Raw genomic sequence first — 19104 nt, 5'->3', positions numbered from 1 at the left:
TCATTAGATAGATATTAATATCTTTATTCTTGTATCATTTTAGTACTATTTTGGTTTTATTTATTAGATAAATATTAATATCTTTAGTATCATTTTAGTACTATTTTGATTTTATTAGATACATAGATAATATCTTCTGTATTCTTGTATCAGTTTCATTTTATTTATCAAACATTTATTAACATTTTACCTCTGTGCTTTTACCATTTTAGTACTATTGATTTGATATTAATAATGTATTATTTTCTTCTTTCATCATTTTAGTACTATTTAATTTTAGATATCAGATATTAACATTTTACTTCGTTTTTTTTTTTTAAATAGGTTTCTCGTCTTTTTAATTGATTTTTGATTCTTTTAAATTAACGTGTTTCTTTAAAAACTCACTTCATTACAGATTACGTTCTTCTTCTTATTTCTTTCTTGGCCCTTTGTCTGCTCGTCAATCTAAAAGCACTTTGATTACAAGCGTCTGTAGTGAAAGTGCTTCATAAACAAAGATGTGATTTACTGATTGATTTCAGGTTTCTTTTAAAAACACTGAACAGAATCTTCACTCTTCACACATCTTTGTCCACTGAGGGGGCCCTTTAGGGAACCAAAAGTGAAAGAAGCCGATTTCCTGGTCGTGTTTCTCTGTAAGAGTTTCAGAGTAACCAGTAGAGAACGGCTCTTCTGAGGTGTTTTTGCTGAAAGTTCACACAAACACGGCTCAGCCAGGCAGGAGGTGCAAGACCAAAGCCGAGGGTGATGAAGCCCCGAGTCTCTGTTTCTCTTCTCATTCTCGGGGTTGATTTAGGTTGATTTCCTTTCACTGATTCACATGCAGACACGGCGCTAAGCCTGCAACGCCTTTTCTGCATCAGCCTGTAAGCTGTTCAGGGAGATGTAGGTGGTTTCCTTTGATTTATACTCCCACACGTACACCAGGCGAAGGGTGCAAAAACAATTACCCAAACAACGCAGGCTGATTCAGAGCTTATAACATTTTCATAGGAACTGAGGCTCACTGAGGTGGTTTGCTTCAGTCGTGTGTTAAACTGAACCCAAACGTTTCTTCGATGATGCCCTGGTTATTTAAAGTCAAGCCAGTGGCTCTGGGCAAGTTCTACAGGCAAGCAGGTTTATTTATATAGCACCTTTCATACAAAGTGCTTGACAGGTGATGAAATACAACGACAAGTCAAACTGCAACGTAAAAAGTAACAAATTATCTGTATAAACTATCTAATGGTGTTTCATCTCAACATCTTTATTCTATTTATCTATATTTTCTTTTTTTCCTTTGTCCTTTCAATTCTAGAGCTGCCAAGTGGTTTTTAAACATCAACAATAAAGATCCATCCATCCATCCCTGTACATGCGTATCTCTGTCTACTGATGTTTATCTTTCCATCCATCCATGTATCTGTCCGTCCATCTGTCTGTGTCTGTCAGTCAATCTATCCATCCATCTATGCATCTATCTATCCAGCCATCTGTCCTTCTGTCAGTCAGCCAGTCAGTCAATCTATCCATGCATGTATCTATCCATTCATCTCTACATCTGTCTATCCGTCCATCTATCCTTGTATCGGTCGGTCGGTTAGTCAGTCAGTCGACCCATCCATCCATCCATCCATCCATCAATATACCGGTGTATGTCTTTCTGTCTGTCGGTCAGTCAGTCTGTCCATCCATCCATCCATCCATCCATCCATCCATCCATCCATCAATATACCTGTGTATGTCTTTCTGTCTGTCGGTCAGTCAGTCTGTCCATCCATCCATCCATCCATCCACTTGTGTATGTCTTTCTGTCTGTTAGTCAGTCAATTTATCCATCCATCTGTCTATCCATCCATCTATCTGTCTGTCAGTCAGTTAGTCCATCTATCTGTCGATCTGCCAATCTATTTGTGTATCTGTCTTTGTCAGTCAGTCTGTCCATCCATCCATCCATCCATCCATCCATCCACTTGTGTATGTCTTTCTGTCTGTTAGTCAGTCAATTTATCCATCCATCTGTCTATCCATCCATCTATCTGTCTGTCAGTCAGTTAGTCCATCTATCTGTCGATCTGCCAATCTATTTGTGTATCTGTCTTTGTCAGTCAGTCTGTCCATCCATCCATCCATCCATCCATCCATCCACTTGTGTATGTCTTTCTGTCTGTTAGTCAGTCAATTTATCCATCCATCTGTCTATCCATCCATCTATCTGTCTGTCAGTCAGTTAGTCCATCTATCTGTCGATCTGCCAATCTATTTGTGTATCTGTCTTTGTCAGTCAGTCAGTCAATCCGTCCATCTATCCATCAATCCATGTCTTTCTGTCTATGTATAGCTACTTACCTAAGAATAGAAATTAGAAACATGATTAAAACACCAGATTTAAAAAGAGAAGAATCGTGGTGTTTGAGTTCGGAACAGCTTTGTTGAGTAAAGCGACGTTATTTGGGGTAATTAGGCTGATTAAAGCTAAACGAACTCATTCAAGAGCAGAAGTCAAAACAACAGATCACTGCCAGCTCAAATGAACCCATTTACAATGACCGAGCTGTCCGAGTTAACTGTACTCGCTGTGACGTGGGGCTCACCGGGGTTAACAAAGTACCTATAACTCAAATATACAGTTATTTAAGTCGGAACCAGTTACGTAGCACTACTTAATTTCTCAAAGCAATGACTTTACATGATTTTGTTTAAATGAAGTCAACCAACTGAAGCTTACAGTGCATCTGAACACAGCACCACGGTGACCAGTCGTACACACTCAGCCTGCTCTTTAATACCTCACATTAGGCCAAACCAGCTTAAAGAGGTTGAGGTGTTTATGATGTGGTATCTTCTGAATGAATAGAGCGAAATTCCTCACACGTTAGTACGGCAACTGGATTCCCATTCAACAATCCCAAAAACTAGTTTTCCCATTCAACAATCCCAAAAACTAGTTTTCAAGTTGAAAAATCATTAAAAAAAATGTTATAAACCACATTTAAAACTGAAGCAACAATTACAATAACAGCACTTTCCCTTTACTGAGGGCCACATACCTAACAAGGGCACAGGTAAGCTGCGCTCTGTCTGAGGTTAACAGCTTTCACAGTTAACCCAGGTTTAGACGCTCGGGCTGTGATTAATCCTCGTGCACACGAAGGTGCGAAATGATGAACAGGCAACGGAAACGAGAAGAGCAGCTTACTTGTCACAGAAAACAAGCCACGTGTAAATAAGCTGCACGTAAAACATTAATAAGAGCAAAACAAGCAAATGGTATTCATTTTACTGCAGCACGATTTCCAGGTCTTCAATCGAAAAGTGACATTTCTTTCAAGAAACTGCTAGTCTTATTATTTTATTCATTTATTTTATACTTTTAAATTCAATAGTCTTTTCCTTTGAACATGTTTCATTTTATAACAGCTATTTTTCTTTATTTCTTACTTTTACCGTTTTTTAATGCACCATTAGGATGGCTGCGCAATGTCGTGGTATCTGTGCAATGACTAAAGTAGTATCTCCACTCTCAGCCAAGAAAGTGTCAAAGTGGCTGCTGCGCTGTCCTCCTCCTCATTTTTTGATTTTATGAGCACTATTTAATGAATTAAAAGCTGATTTGCAGTAAAATAATTTGACCCTAAAAGGACTGGAGGGGTCCAGCTCTGCCAGCATGTTGGTCCCGACTGATCAGAAGCTGAACCCTAATTGGTCCGACCGCTGTTTACAATCTGTAATCTTGACATTAACCTGCCCTGGACCGGGTCAGGCATGTGGAATTAGCCATAGTGATGTATCCCAGTAAAAGTGACCCACTGTCATAAGGCCAAAAACCCAGGGTAGTCAAAATGCAGCAGTCAGACAACATCTAAAGGATGGTAAAGTCATGAAGACCAACCCTGGAGTTGGAACAAATGTTCTCGGAGACCCACCGTCTGAGAGAACAATCAAAGCAATAAAAGTAGAGATGCACCGATACCACTTTTCCCCTTCCGATACAGATACCAATACCTGACCCTTTAGTATCGGCCAATATCGAGTAACAATACTAACTCTATCTAACCTGACAATAAGTACTGATATTTCTATTTACATTTTTTAAATAGTTTATTTTGGTATAATCTGTGTTCTGCATCACAAATAAAACACACTCTGCTTGGCTAGATGGCATCTACTGGTTGGGTTATATTTATTAGATGCTTAAGAAAACATTTTTGGTTCTGTACTGTACATTTAGTATTTACTATTATATAATTAGTAATAAGAACCATGTTTACCAGTTTAAGTAAATGTGAAATATCTTAATTGAGCAGAACAGTTAAAAACACCTGTGGTGTTTACACATCAGGACGCAGCAGCTTCTCTGGCTCAAAAACGGAGCCGATTGTTGTTTCATGCCCAAAGTTCCTGAGCCGTTTGTCTCATATGTGCATCTTGTTCACTCGCGCTGCATCTCTGAGTGATGTTCAGCGTTTTTTCTGGCTTGGTTGACGCGAGACCCTGCTGCCGAGTGATACAGCTGAACAGCAGAGACGCACCGCGGGCAGGGCTAGTGGGCTGCTTTGTTAAAGGCTAAACCAGGGCTAAAGGCCATCATTACGCCGAGAGTTCAGTGGTTCCTTCTGCTCCTTCAATAACATTAACTCAGACCGTAAGCGACCACACAGCGGCAGGTGAGCGATTACTGAAAGAAGCAGCTCGGCCGTTCAGGTAAACGGGTCTAACTTGTTTTTCCTCACCAAAATCTGCCGTTAAAGATTCTACCATGAGCATTTTTACTGCTGCTTGTCGTCCCACCACCATGCTGTTAACGGTCAGATATTGCTTTGTGGTATCGGTCATATGCATCGGTATCCCCGTCACCGATGCCGATACTAGGTTTAAATGTCAGTATACCGATAGAGTGCCGTATTGGTGCAACACTGAACAAAAGATCTTACTGTACAACTCTGGCTATTCCAACTACGCGACTAAACTAAATGACCGTTAAGTTAGAACTGGCAAAAGTGAGAAATCAATAAAGCTAAAAAATATTTTTGTTTAGATGTGATGAAAAGATTGGTGCAAATGATGTGGCATACATTGCATAAGCTAGAAACCCTCTTTAATGTTTCTTTATTTTATCCCATTCTTTTCATTAAAATCTTATTAAATATACTGTTTGCAACGTATGAAAAGAAAGAGGGGTGGGATGCGGAGTGCAAGGAATTTGTTTTTGGTTTGCTTCAGTTCTGTAAAATTGAGATAAAGAGCTGTTTGTTTAGCAGAAAATGCTAATTCATAAAACATATTCATTGCAAAACAGCAACAAAAGATTGTGCTTTTATTTTCCAAGCAAACGTTTGATTTTCACAGTCACTTTTATAAATTAAACTAGAAAAAACACCCTGTGAAGGCATTTGATAAATGGCTCTGTATTTATCGCCAACCTTCAGGTTCCTGATCATCAAAGTGTCTTCCTTGGTATCCAAAGCAGGTTTTGCTTACTAATAACTTTTTCCACACTATTGTAAAAGCACATACTGAAACGATAAAAGGTTTGAGTGCTGATATCCTAACAAAGGGGAAAAAACGAGTGGCCTTTGGCTTTACTCCCAACCCAAGTGTTGTTTTCCCCCTATTATTTCTTGTCTTGAAGAGTTTTAACTTTAAGGCTTTTAATGTCCCAGTTTAGGGCTATTAATAACAAAATTTCAGTCGATACAGGCGAGTTTCAAATCCTCCACTTGTAGTCTTTAAGCATCTTACTGGCTTTCTGTCTTTAAAAAGCTGCCTAGACAAATTTCAGTCCGGTTTTCAGCCTAATCATAGTATCAAAACAGCTCTAATTAAAGTTATTAATGACATTCACATAAATACTAACTCTGGAAATACATCTGCTCTACTACTGCTCGATCTCAGCGCTGCCTTTGACGCCACTGACCATAAAATTCTCATGGGCTCTCAGGAACTGTCCTAAAATGGTTCAGTTCATACCTGCAAAGACGGGCCTACTCTGTGGAAATGGAAAATAACGTTTCTAAGAGAGTGCAAGCAACCTGTGGTGTCCCCCAGGGTTCAATTCTTGGGCCGCTGTTATTTATGTTACATTTTGGCCAAATACAGCAGGACTATGGGATATCTGACCACCAGATCTTGGCCCTGTCCCTAAACAACTATGATTGAGTTGACTCGCTTTGTAAACGCCTTGAGCTCATCACCAATCGGCTGGGACAAAATTCTCTGCAGTTTAATCAAATTAAAACATAGATTACTTCATTCAGTAACAGCAATGAGCAATGAAAAGCATGTTAAATGACTGCAGTTGAAAGATACTATATAAATAAACTTGCCTCGCCTTTAAGTTTCTTGTTTGTGTTAAATTCTTCAAACCAATTGAGAAAGCATTTGTATAAAACATTCAAATATAAAAATATTAAATATAATAAATTGCCAACATTTTCCCATATTACTAGTAAATCCGCTGTTACACTGCCAGATTAAGACAAGTTGTTACACTATTAGATTACGCATTTTTGTATTTAATCATGAAACTGCATTATACGTGTGAGGTCACTGCAATATTGGGGGATCAGTACATTATAGCGCCGTTCAGGTCTTGCTGATTTTGAACATCTGCGGTTGCAGAACAAGCCAACGCTGCATCACGGCATTGAGAAAAACAAGCTCCCTGGCTCTGTAACTGAGCAGGTTGTTTACATGGAGCTGGAATGAGTTTCATCACTCATGATTTCACACTTTCCAGTGTCTCTGCAATCAGCTCAACTGCCACACTAAACCGCAGAGCCTTACCTAATCAGAGAAGAGGAAGCTCAGCTCAGCACAGCACTCAGTACAGCCACTCCAAATCACGCTTAGCCAGAACATCAAACTATTTATGCAGAAAAATAGGCTAAACAAAGCCCAGAGTAACCCAACACCCTCTGCTCCCTCAGCACTTAACCCTTTAAATCCCACCTTTAATTCAGACATTATCCCTAAAGCTCAGTATTCACCAACTTCCACAAATTATTCAGTACCTACTATGAATTATTGAGCAATTAATATGAGTTATTTACAACCCCAATTCCAATGAAGTTGGGACGTTATGTAAAACAAATAAAAACAGAATACGATGATTTGTAAATCATTTTCAATATATTCAACTGGATACACTACAAAGACATTTTTTTGTCTTTATTTTTATTTCATTTTATATTTTTATATTTAATGTTCAAACAGATAAACTCATTTTGAATTTGATGCCTGTAACACGTTCCAGAGAAGTTGGGACAGGGGCGTGTTTCCCACTGTGTTACATCACCTTTCCTTTAACACTCAATAAGCGTTTGGGAACTGAGGACACTGATTGTTGAAGCTTTGTAGGTGGAATTCTTTCCCATTCCTGCTTGATGTCCAGCTTCAGCTGCTCAGCAGTCCGGGGTCTCCGCTGTCGTATTTTGAGCTTCATAATGCGCCACACATTTTCAATGGGAGATGGTCTGGACTGCAGGCAGGTCAGTCTAGTACCCGCACTCTTTTACTACGAAGCCACGCTGTTGGAACATGTGCAGAATGTGGCTCGGCATCGTCTTGCTGAAATAAGCAGGACGTCCCTGAAAAAGACGCTGCTTGGATGGCAGCATATGTTGCTCTACAACCTGTATGTACCTTTCAGCATTAATGGGGCCTTCACAGATGTGTAGGTGACCCCTGCCATGGGCACTAACACCCCCCCCCCACACACACACCATCAGAGATGCTGGCTTTTGAACTTTGCGCTGAAAACAATCTGGACAGTCCTTTTCCTCTTTGGCCCGGAGGACACGACGTCCATGATTTCCAGAAACAGTGTGAAATGTGGACTCGTGAGACCCCTGTCCCAACTTCTTTGGAACGTGTTGCAGGCATCAAATTCAAAATGAGTGAATATTTGCAAAAAAACAATAAAGTTTATCCGTCTGAACATTAAATATCTCGTCTTTGTAGTGGATTCAGTTGAATATAGATTGAAAAGGATTTGCAAATCATCGTATTCTGTCTTTATTTTTTGTTTTACACAACGTCCCAACTTCACTGGAATTGGGGTTGTAGTAATCAGTGGATACCGATTAATTTCAGTAAACACATTGGATTATTCAGTGTCCACCATGAAGTTCACAGTAACTAAATTATTCAGTATCTACTATGAACTATTCAAAAAACACTAAACTATTCAACGTTCACTATGAAAATGTGTAAGTTATGCAGGTAGGAGCGTCACGAATTGAAAAGGAGATCTTTATAGAGTTTGATGTTGTTAAAATGTCCTTAATATCAGGATCTGTTTCTCATACAGCAACAAAGTACATCTGCAGACACCACAAACTGCTCAGCAACCACTCTGAATTATTCCGCATCCGAAACTGGCACAAACTTCACAAACTGTGGTTGGTTAGAGGTTCGTTTGCATATTGCAACCTTTTGCCACATCAGTACTGAAAGGCCAGTAACAGAATAACCACTGACAATTTAATATTATTTAGCAAAACTTTATTCCAAAGGAAAAAGCTGTTTGTTGTTTTGCCTGTAAAGCAGCCTTGCGACAGAACGTCTACAGTACAAGCAGCAAAATTCCCCTCATTTTTTTTGTATTCTTCTTGAGAGTTTTAGTTCTGTTTTTCCATTCTCGATTGCGTCTGCATATCAGTCATACAATTTAATAAATACCCAAACAGACGGAGATATTAAGAGGCCTGGAATGACCCTGAGAAGGAGAACGTAGGTCAGACTCTTCCACTGCAGAAGAATGGAGGAAGTAAAGGTGGAAAGGCTGAGTGAGGACTGCTGCGTCACTCTAAAAGCCTGTGGAAAGCGTTTGAGGTTAAACACCAGGGCAGCGTGACACTCACACCAGCCAAGAAAAAGGCCTGGGAACCACCTACTTACGCTCCGATATTGAACCAGCACACGCCACGGGGTCACATGAACACTCGTTTTCCAGTGAAACCTGAGCCAGGCTAATGCAACTAGACTTCCCCTTTAAGGTTAGAAAGAAAATGACAGAGTTTCTTTTATATTTATTATTCGGAAGAGATTCAGATGGTCATTCCACCTTTAATGAGGGGTCGAGGCACTGCAGCCCTAATATAACAAACACACCGGCATGACGGAATCTACAAACCTAATTCCATAAAAGTTGGTTCAGTAAGTAAAACGTACTTAAAAACCACAAGCAGTGACTGTTAAGCTGTCGTTTCAGGTTTTTAAATTGAGGACAGCAAAAAGAAGATATATTTATTATTTTACCTGATCAGTTTTATTGATTTTTGGAAATAGATGCCAATTCCAAATTTGATGCAATGTATTTTAAAGAAGTTAAGACAGGGCCAATGTAAGATGGGGAAGTTTGTGGAATGAAAAACACCTCAGGTCCACACTTTATAAAAAAAACTGCAAGAGCAAGAAGTCCAGCGATTTAGAAACAGCATTTCTCAATGTATGATTACAAAGAATTTAGGGATTTCACCTTCTACAGTGAATAACATCATTAAAAGATTCCGGAGAAATCTCTGTGCGTAAAGGGCAAGGCCGAAAACCACAACGGAATGACTTGATCGCTCAGACGGCAATGCAATAAAAACTGACATGCTTCTGTGACAAACATCCCCACATACTCAGTGTGCTCAGGAATACTTCGGAAAAGCCTTGTCAGTAAACACAGGCTGTCACTGCACCCACAAATCCCAAAACAGAAGCCACAAACAACAACATTCAGAAACGACGCCGTCTTTTCTGGGCTAAAGCTCATCTGAAATGGACAGATGCTCAGTGGAAATGTGTACTGTCCTCCAACAAGTCAACCTTTTAGGCTAAGTGTTACCAGTGTAAAGTTGAAACATCCGTGCTCGTCATGGTATGTATGGGAGTAGCTTGCACATCAGTGAAGGCACCATTAATGATGAGGGGTAAATACGCATTTTGGACCAACATATGCTGCCATCTAGATCATATAGGTTTCTAGGTTTCTCCCGTACTGGGCTGCAGATCACAAAGGGGCCCGCACAGGACCGTCTGTAGGCCAGTACTAAGGAGAGACCAGTGGTCCATAGTGGGCCAGGGATGATACCTTGTCATAAAAATCTTATTATTAAGTCAGTTTTTTCACTGAAAGAAATATTAAACCTTTTCAAATGGTAAACGATATTAATACAAGTCGTGCAACAGCGGTGCACAAACATCTATTTTTTGCCACTTTTTTGGTCACTAGAAACCAAAAACACTGCCCTGAAGTGTCAATCAACCAGTGAAAGATTTAGCATGTCACTGTTCCGCTTGATTTCAGATTGATTTTCATTTTTAACGTTCAGTAATACACATGGCATGTTATGGCACCTGAAAACTGCTGGGGTGAAAATGTTCCAAAAATTTTTTTATTCACTTTTTGGGTGGGGGAGGTGGGGATCCTATGGGCCTATGGGGGGGGGTACTTTCACAAGTACAACAGTGTCTTCATGCACCTACCTCAACATTTTTGGAACATGCTGCAGGCATCAAATTTAGAAAAAGTGCATAAATACAAAATACAATAAAATTTAATTAGCCAAAAAATGACACGTCGTTTTACTACATACTTGTCTACTGAACACAGGTGTGAAAGGATTTTCAGATCATCGCTGTCTGCTTGTATGTACATTTTCCCTGCTGTTCCAACTTCTTATACGGTTACTCAGGTTCTTCCTTTAATTCGTCACCCGTCTGTATGAAAGCCAGCCTACAAGCTTCCTCACATTCGGTACTCAGACTCTACTGCACTCAATTCCAGATCCAGAGACCTCTGTGGAACTCAAACCTGCTGGAATTGACTATAATATGCGAAAAAGAACAATAACGGCTGAAAATTTAAAAAAATAAATAAAAAATTCTGTAAATGAAGGACAAAGCAGTCCCATACAACATATGTAGGTCTGAATGAACTTTCCATTGAACCACATTGTTTCCTTCTGCCACCAGAAAAGAAAAGATGCTGAAGCAGCAGAACGGTCTCGTTTTGTGCACACAGTATTCGCCTGAAACAAATGCCATCTGCTCGTCCTGAAACCTGTTCAAGCAGAGCTCGTCTAGTAAACTAGCACATTTGTCACGATCGGGCAGGGAGAAGACGAGCGTGGACAGTTAAACGAGGCTTTATTTAAAGAGGCAAATCCAAAAGAGTGGTCAAAAACGGGCCAGGGCCTCAAAGTCAGGTGAATAAGCAAAATACAGAATATACCAGAGCGGTGAAACAGTCCAGGGTTCGAAACACTAGTGAAACCAGGTGAAGGCGATCTAGAACTCGGGTGACTGAGACCTGGTTAGAGTCATGTGATCCTGGGGACGTGTGAAGCAAGAGTCCTGGGCATTACGGGAGCTGGAGTCCATGGGCATGTTCTCACCGTCAGAGACAGGAGCGCCGGAAACAACTGGTATGACAACGTTAAAATATTAAACTGGGCGGCCTGAAGAGCTACAAGCGCTTCATACGGTTAAGAAAAAGCACCTGCAAAGGTTTCATATGAAAAAAAAAAAAAACTGCATTCAAGACTGGAACCTCCTCGATCCTGATGGACAGATAAACCTTCTCTGGGTTCTGTGCAACTCGTTTTGATACCAGTTCATGTTTTTGAATGACTGTATGTGATGAGAGTGGAAATGTGACGTTCTTTATGTTAATATGAAACATCCTAGAAACACTGCTATCCTAATAAAATAATAAATAAGTGGCCCTTATTAGTCCCACAACGGGGAAATTCCACCTCCACATTTAACCCATCCGTGAAGTGAAACACCACATACACACTAGTGAGCACACACACACTAGGGGGCAGTGAGCACACTTGCCCGGAGCGGTGGGCAGCCCTATCCAATAGCAACTGGGGGTTAGGTGTCTTGCTCAAGGGCACTTCAGTCACAGATCGTCAGCCGAGGGGATCGAACCGGCAACCTTCCGGTCACAGGGCTGGTTCCCTAACCTCCAGCCCACAACTGCCTCATATATAAAATGTACTGCTTTATGGTGTTCAACCCCACTGAACACCTTTGGGATGAGCTGGAACATCGATTATGAGCCAGACCCTCTCGTCCAACATCAGTGCCTGTCCTCAGAAATGCTCTTTTGTCTAAGTGGACACAAATTCCCACGGACTCTCTCTAGAAAGCCCACAGGGGTTTCCATAGTCCATGTCAGAGGGAGCAACTCCATATTAATGGCCACTGTTGTAAATGGGATGTCCAACATTTGACTCTGAACTTTTGACAAGCAGCGTATCAATTGCGATACGCGACACCAGGGCAATATATTAAGGCCCAGTCAGTGTTTCCTCAGCTTTTCAGAGAGTTTTTGACCTGGGGGGGTTTTGCAGCCCTCTCACTGACCCCACACTGGCACCAATTCATTACAGCAAAGCTTTTAAACCCTGCCGTCTCTCCTCTCATCTGTCTGCTGTTTGTTATCTTAAGAAGAGGGGACCTCTCTACTCCGCTGAATGACCGCCGCATCCGAGTGCAGAAAACAAAAAAAGCTGAGCCCTTTTGTGTTTAGGCGAAACATTATCGATTGGCCCTGAACGTGTTAAACTGGAAGCCGACGCTGGGAGGTCACTTTTCCCACCATTGTTAGACAGGAAGTGCTGCCCTGTACTCACTTCGCAGCAAACTTGACCATCTGCTTGCTGGCCCGATCTCCCACAGCCACCAGAGCCTGGACGTTAAACTGCTGCTGACGCAGAACCAAGAAACACTGCTTCCCTGAGAAAAGAGGACAGAACGAAAAACAAACAGCAGGTCAGGTTCTACGTTCCTGGGATGGGAAAAAACAGAACGTCAGGTTCCGTGGCTTCCCAATCCATCACACATCAAAGGCTAATTTACACACCTCAGCCGAGTCTCTGATCTTCAGAAGAAGCGGGATCAGAAGAGGCAGCGGCTCCTTCTCACCACATTCTGTCCGATTTCGGCTTCTAGCGTTTACGATCACGGAGACGCTACTGTTTAAAGCTTTAACGTGAACTTGAAATGAACTTTCACATTAATAATGTTTATTATATTATACGCAATGACACCTTGTACAATGCAGGTTCTAGGTGTGTAACGACAAGCAGACGTCATGATTCAACGCAACATTGCCAATATAAGGAGTGGCTGTGGCACTACGTCAATGCTTCCGTTTTCAGCTCATTAGAATATTCAAATCATATAGAGGTGCAATATTTAAATACAACAGCCTGAGAAACAGCCCAGTCCAATCTGATACACTGTGCAGTTACATGCCTGTGAAATATAATATAATACACATACAATAAAACTCAATAAATCAAGTATTTTGGCAAACAGTGAAGTCTTTCAAGGATAAATACACTGTAATTACATATTTACAGGATTTTAAGTCAGGATATCTCCTTTTTAAATACTGGGCATTAAGGATATTAATATTATTTTCATTTAATGCTGTCATTTCAGAATCTTCTATAGCTCCGCTCATCATTCTGGACACATCTACACTTCATTCATTTGTTTACTTTGCAGCTTCTTATTAAGCATTTTTAATTATATATAAATGTTTATAAGCATTATAATCGTGTTTGTTTTTATTTGTTTATTTGCAACAATACTGGTTTAATATTACTGAAAAGAGTGATTCCAAACTTTTAAACAGTAACGTACATACAAAACAGATCGTCAGTGGTTCTAGATCTGGTTTTGATAACTAAAAAACAATTTTAAAGCTCTTTTTTTTTTTTTTTTTTTACAGTCTGAGAATCCACATAACCCAGTCTACGCTCTTAGAAAAGATGCTTTAGTAAAGAACCCACATACAGAACCATGAACACTCAAAGAACCCTTTGCATGATTAATGTGCTCTTTGCATCATGAAAGACTGATGGAGAGTGTGTGGTCAGTGGTTCTATACAGAACCTTTCTGAAAAGGGTTCTATATAGCACCAAAAAGAGTTTTTCTATTGTCACAAGCTTGACATGGTAACAACAGTAGAACCCATTTTGGGAGCTATGCTGAAAAAGGTTCTTAATAAAACCATCTACAGCACATTCACCACCAATCTGAAGGACCCTTTCACGATGCAAAGAACCCTCTAATCATGCAAAGGGTTCTTTGAGTGTTCATGGTTCTAAATATTCATATAATCTAGACGTTTACTAAAGAACCCCAGAGGAACCCGATATCAGAGATACTGAACAACTCCACACGGTTGGAGGCGTGTATGAATATTTATGGATGCAGGTAGCACTATGCTAACTGGTGGGCTACAAGCTTCCATCACTTGTTGGCTCCATTCCAGGTCTTGACTACATTTGGGGGGATAAAGGGGGAAGCTGGTGCCGAGGACAGCGGTCCGTCCTCTACAGCACGTGTCAAACAATTCAGGTGAGGGCCGTGACGGAATAATCAACCGATGTTTTAGGGGCGATTTTGACTTCAGAACTTCACAGGAAAATAAAAACAGTCTGTAAAACTTCTGACGCGACCTGACGAAGCGCGATGAGTAAGACCCGGAGAATGAACTAACAAGTGTAAAATCCAAGAAACTAAACTGTGCAGCTCCGCAGACATTCAGGTGTGGACCTAGACCGTCTGAGGAGAAGTTCTGAGGTGGCCTCAAACGCTAAACGAGCTCAAAGTCACCTTCCCTCCATAAACGGAAGCTCCTGAAACCCACGGCACGCAAGCCAGACTCGTCACCAAGCTGCTAAGCAGACACCTTAAAGACTGCGCAAACTTCTGATTCCCTTTAACACGATCAGGTGGAGATCAGAGGCCGGCTGGCAGCTTTGATGTTGTCGTCTGTTTTCGGCGACCAGCTGAGCGGTCACCTCAAATCAGGATGCTGTTTTGCTCTCAAGGACATCCTTCAGCTCTGGACTCTCCCAGGGGATGACTGGCGAGAGGGGGGCAAAGGGGTCGCGACATGGAAGTAGTCTGGGAAGGAAATTGCAGAGATACGATCGCTAAACTGCAGTTTATTCGGCATCCCATTCTCAGCGCTGTCGCCTACGTGCAGGGCCCGCGGGTCTGGACCAGCGCCAGCTTACTCAGAGAGAGGTCAGCTGAAGAAGGTCTTGTTGTGGAACAATGCAACTGGTTACTGGGGAATAAAGCAAGTGAACGGAGGAATCGGACAGCAAGAAACTTGAACTGAAGTGAGAGCTTTCAGATGTACTGCAAAGCCTAAATCATCACACACTGGCCTCAGACTGTGTGGAGAGGATAGATGATAAGTGGGTAGAACACCGTCATCAGTAAACATGGACTAAAAGGGCGCCAGATAGCTAAAACAGGAGTAGCCAGCCTGAATGTTCCAGAAACCACACAGGCAAGTCCAGTAGCCTCTTAAACTCCTCGGGACCACCGGTGGTTCCAAACCGCTCTTGGTCATGTTCTTCATAACGTTCATATTCCATAAGCTCCATTCAGAAGCTGGGGGTCGTGTGAGGCTGTAGCTCTTCTCTCCAGTCTAATAGACGGTGACGTCATTTTAAACCCTTATAATAAAAGAAGCTGAACTCAGTTTGTTTTTCTACTGAAAGTCGACCCGTTTTTCCCCAAATCTGGGCTCTAAACTATAAACAGACGGCGTCTCTTCAGTGATCTGCTCTGGAAACATCACTTTTAGAGAACAACACAAAGAGCGGCGCAGATTTTTGGCTTTCAGCAGTAAAATGTAAACGTATAGTGACATGTGGAGATCATAAAACACACGTTCTGTTCATTTGTACTTGTTCATTTTATCAAAATAAATAAATAAAAATTTGCATTTATTTCATGCAGTTATTGAATAATTTGCCTGACGATTTGTTTTTGCATAAATTCATATGGACAAACCCCAATAAGCCCTATAATAGAATAAGAGGTTAAACTACATTCCCATCCAAACAATGTTTACAAAACAATGTTTAAATGCTTCAAAACGTTTGTCGATGTGGGCTGAGCGAATGGAAACTGCCGGTAATATTTCAAGAATGCCTGCAAAATATTCTTCTGGTTCACTTTAGTGTATAAATTGCTTGAATACCTGTAATGTCACAAAAGTGTACCCTGTACAGAGTTCCCTCAGGTCATGTAGTGGTTGGTTAGTGTTGTGGGTATATAGCGGTTGGTATAGTGTTGTGGGTATATAGTGGTTGTGGGTATATAGTGGTTGGTATAGTGTAGTGGGTATATAGTGGTTGGTATAGTGTAGTGGGTATATAGTGGTTGTGGGTATATAGTGGTTGGTATAGTGTTGTGGGTATATAGTGGTTGGTATAGTGTAGTGGGAATATAGTAGTTGTGGGTATATAGTGGTTGGTATAGTGTAGTGGGTATATAGTGGTTGGTATAGTGTAGTGGGTATATAGTGGTTGGTATAGTGTTGTGGGTATATAGTGGTTGGTATAGTGTTGTGGGTATATAGTGGTTGGTATAGTGTAGTGGGTATATAGTGGTTGGTATAGTGTAGTGGGTATATAGTGGTTGTGGGTATATAGTGGTTGGTATAGTATAGTGGGTATATAGTGGTTGGTATAGTGTAGTGGGTATATAGTGGTTGGTATAGTGTAGTGGGTATATAGTGGTTGTGGGTATATAGTGGTTGGTATAGTATAGTGGGTATATAGTGGTTGTGGGTATATAGTGGTTGGTATAGTGGTGTGGGTATATAGTGATTGGTGTAGTGTAGTGGGTATATAGTGGTTGGTATAGTGTAGTGGGTATATAGTGGTTGTGGGTATATAGTGGTTGGTATAGTGTTGTGGGTATATAGTGGTTGGTATAGTGTAGTGGGAATATAGTAGTTGTGGGTATATAGTGGTTGGTATAGTGTAGTGGGTATATAGTGGTTGGTTAGTGTAGTGGGTATATAGTGGTTGGTATAGTGTAGTGGGTATATAGTGGTTGGTATAGTGTTGTGGGTATATAGTGGTTGGTATAGTGTAGTGGGTATATAGTGGTTGGTATAGTGTAGTGGGTATATAGTGGTTGTGGGTATATAGTGGTTGGTATAGTATAGTGGGTATATAGTGGTTGTGGGTATATAGTGGTTGGTATAGTGGTGTGGGTATATAGTGATTGGTGTAGTGTAGTGGGTATATAGTGGTTGGTATAGTGTAGTGGGTATATAGTGGTTGTGGGTATATAGTGGTTGGTATAGTGTTGTGGGTATATAGTGGTTGGTATAGTGTAGTGGGAATATAGTAGTTGTGGGTATATAGTGGTTGGTATAGTGTAGTGGGTATATAGTGGTTGGTTAGTGTAGTGGGTATATAGTGGTTGGTATAGTGTAGTGGGTATATAGTGGTTGGTATAGTGTTGTGGGTATATAGTGGTTGGTATAGTGTAGTGGGTATATAGTGGTTGGTATAGTGTAGTGGGTATATAGTGGTTGTGGGTATATAGTGGTTGGTATAGTATAGTGGGTATATAGTGGTTGGTATAGTGTAGTGGGTATATAGTGGTTGGTATAGTGTAGTGGGTATATAGTGGTTGTGGGTATATAGTGGTTGGTATAGTGTTGTGGGTATATAGTGGTTGGTACAGTATAGTGGGTATATAGTGGTTGGTATAGTGTTGTGGGTATATAGTGGTTGGTATAGTATAGTGGGTATATAGTGGTTGGTATAGTGTAGTGGGTATATAGTGGTTGGTATAGTGGTGTGGGTATATAGTGGTTGGTATAGTGGTTTGGGTTTATAGTGGCTGGTATACTGTAGTGGGAATATAGTGGTTGTGGGTATATAGTGGTTGGTATAGTGTAGTGGGTATATAGTGGTTGGTATAGTGTAGTGGGTATATAGTGGTTGTGGGTATATAGTGGTTGGTTAGTGTAGTGGGTAACACCTCTGCCTTCTACACTGCAGACTGGGGTTCAGTGCCCCGCCTGGGTAAACACCCTACACTATACCAATAAGAGTCCTTGGGCAAGACTCCTAACACCACCTTCACCTTCCTGTGTAATATAATTCACAGCATTATTCATAATTCACAATATTAAGTGAAAATGAGTTAATATCTACTATAAGTAGCAAACGTAAATATAAAACTTTTTAAAAATTCAGTTACTTGCTGATTATACGAATTACAAAAAAAATGAAAAAAGGCCATAAAGTTTTGCACAGGCCACCGTTTGTTTGTTTGCTTTTCCAATATGTTAAATTCAATAAAGTTTCAACTTCTGATTTAGAAAATCAACACCACATGCCATCTGTCCAAACTCCTGCACACAACTATACATTTTTTCCATATCATCCACTAGTAATAACATTATCCGTCCCCGCCCACTGGCGCACAGTGATGTAATCAAAAACCTGAAGACGTTGTAGGGGCGGGGCTAAAGAGATTTAAAATGAAGTTTACGGGAAAACAGGAATTCAGACTGTAAAATTCTATGATGAGCGTATTTATATATTTATATAAAAAAGAAGGTTTTTCCGCCCGAATCGAGCGTCATGTGACAGATTCCCTCCCGCGCCTCCAACAACAAAGAAACCTGCATGTTTCATTGAGAAGAAAGTAGAATTAGTCCTGAATCTGTCGCAGCACGAAAAGTGAAACATAGAAATAAAATCACTGCATTCATTTTTTAAAGTTTTTAAAAAGCGACACTGCTGGTTCTTTTGTGTCTGTTCCAAATTATTAAATAAATAAAAAAATAATAACAAAAATACATTTTGTGACGACGTGTATTATTAAAATAAAAAGTACTGAATATACAAAATATTTATATATTATATAAAATATGTAGAAAAAGTATTGCGATATTACATTCTTGCCATATTGCCAGGCTCTAAACTAGACAAGGGCATCTAATGATAAACAAAAGTGCCACGTATAAGAAATCAGATATGAAAACACATCAAATACAATTATTATTCTAATAGACAAACAGACAAAACTTACATGAAAGCTTTTTCCTGCGGCACATTGTTCATTTTTAATTGAGCAGCAAAAGCTGAAAACATTTTACCCATTTTCAAGTCGTCGCCCCAACTTAAACATAAAGTACACACCTAAAAATGGTTCTTCAAGGGTTCTTTAGTAAAGAAAGTGGGTCTGTATAGAACCATGAACACTCGAAGAACCCTTTCCGTGAATAAAGGGCATTTTGCATCATGAAAGACTGATGGAGACTGATGGAG

General features: G+C 40.4%; 1 protein-coding gene across 1 annotated transcript in view; it reads right to left on the bottom strand.

Annotated features, from left to right (window-relative positions):
* Positions 1–19104, bottom strand: part of dars1 (aspartyl-tRNA synthetase 1) — a 74547-nt gene that overhangs the window by 36057 nt on the left and 19386 nt on the right. Inside the window, exon 6 of the mRNA XM_037539555.1 lies at positions 12621–12723. Within this exon, the coding sequence (XP_037395452.1) occupies positions 12621–12723 (103 nt within the window). The remainder of the gene's footprint in view (positions 1–12620; positions 12724–19104) is intronic.

This window comes from Pygocentrus nattereri, chromosome 6 (genome assembly GCF_015220715.1).
Source record: "Pygocentrus nattereri isolate fPygNat1 chromosome 6, fPygNat1.pri, whole genome shotgun sequence".
Taxonomy (NCBI): Eukaryota; Metazoa; Chordata; class Actinopteri; order Characiformes; family Serrasalmidae; genus Pygocentrus; species Pygocentrus nattereri.
The sequence above is the reverse complement of the archived record's forward strand: the minus strand, read 5'-3'. Positions and strand labels throughout refer to the sequence as shown.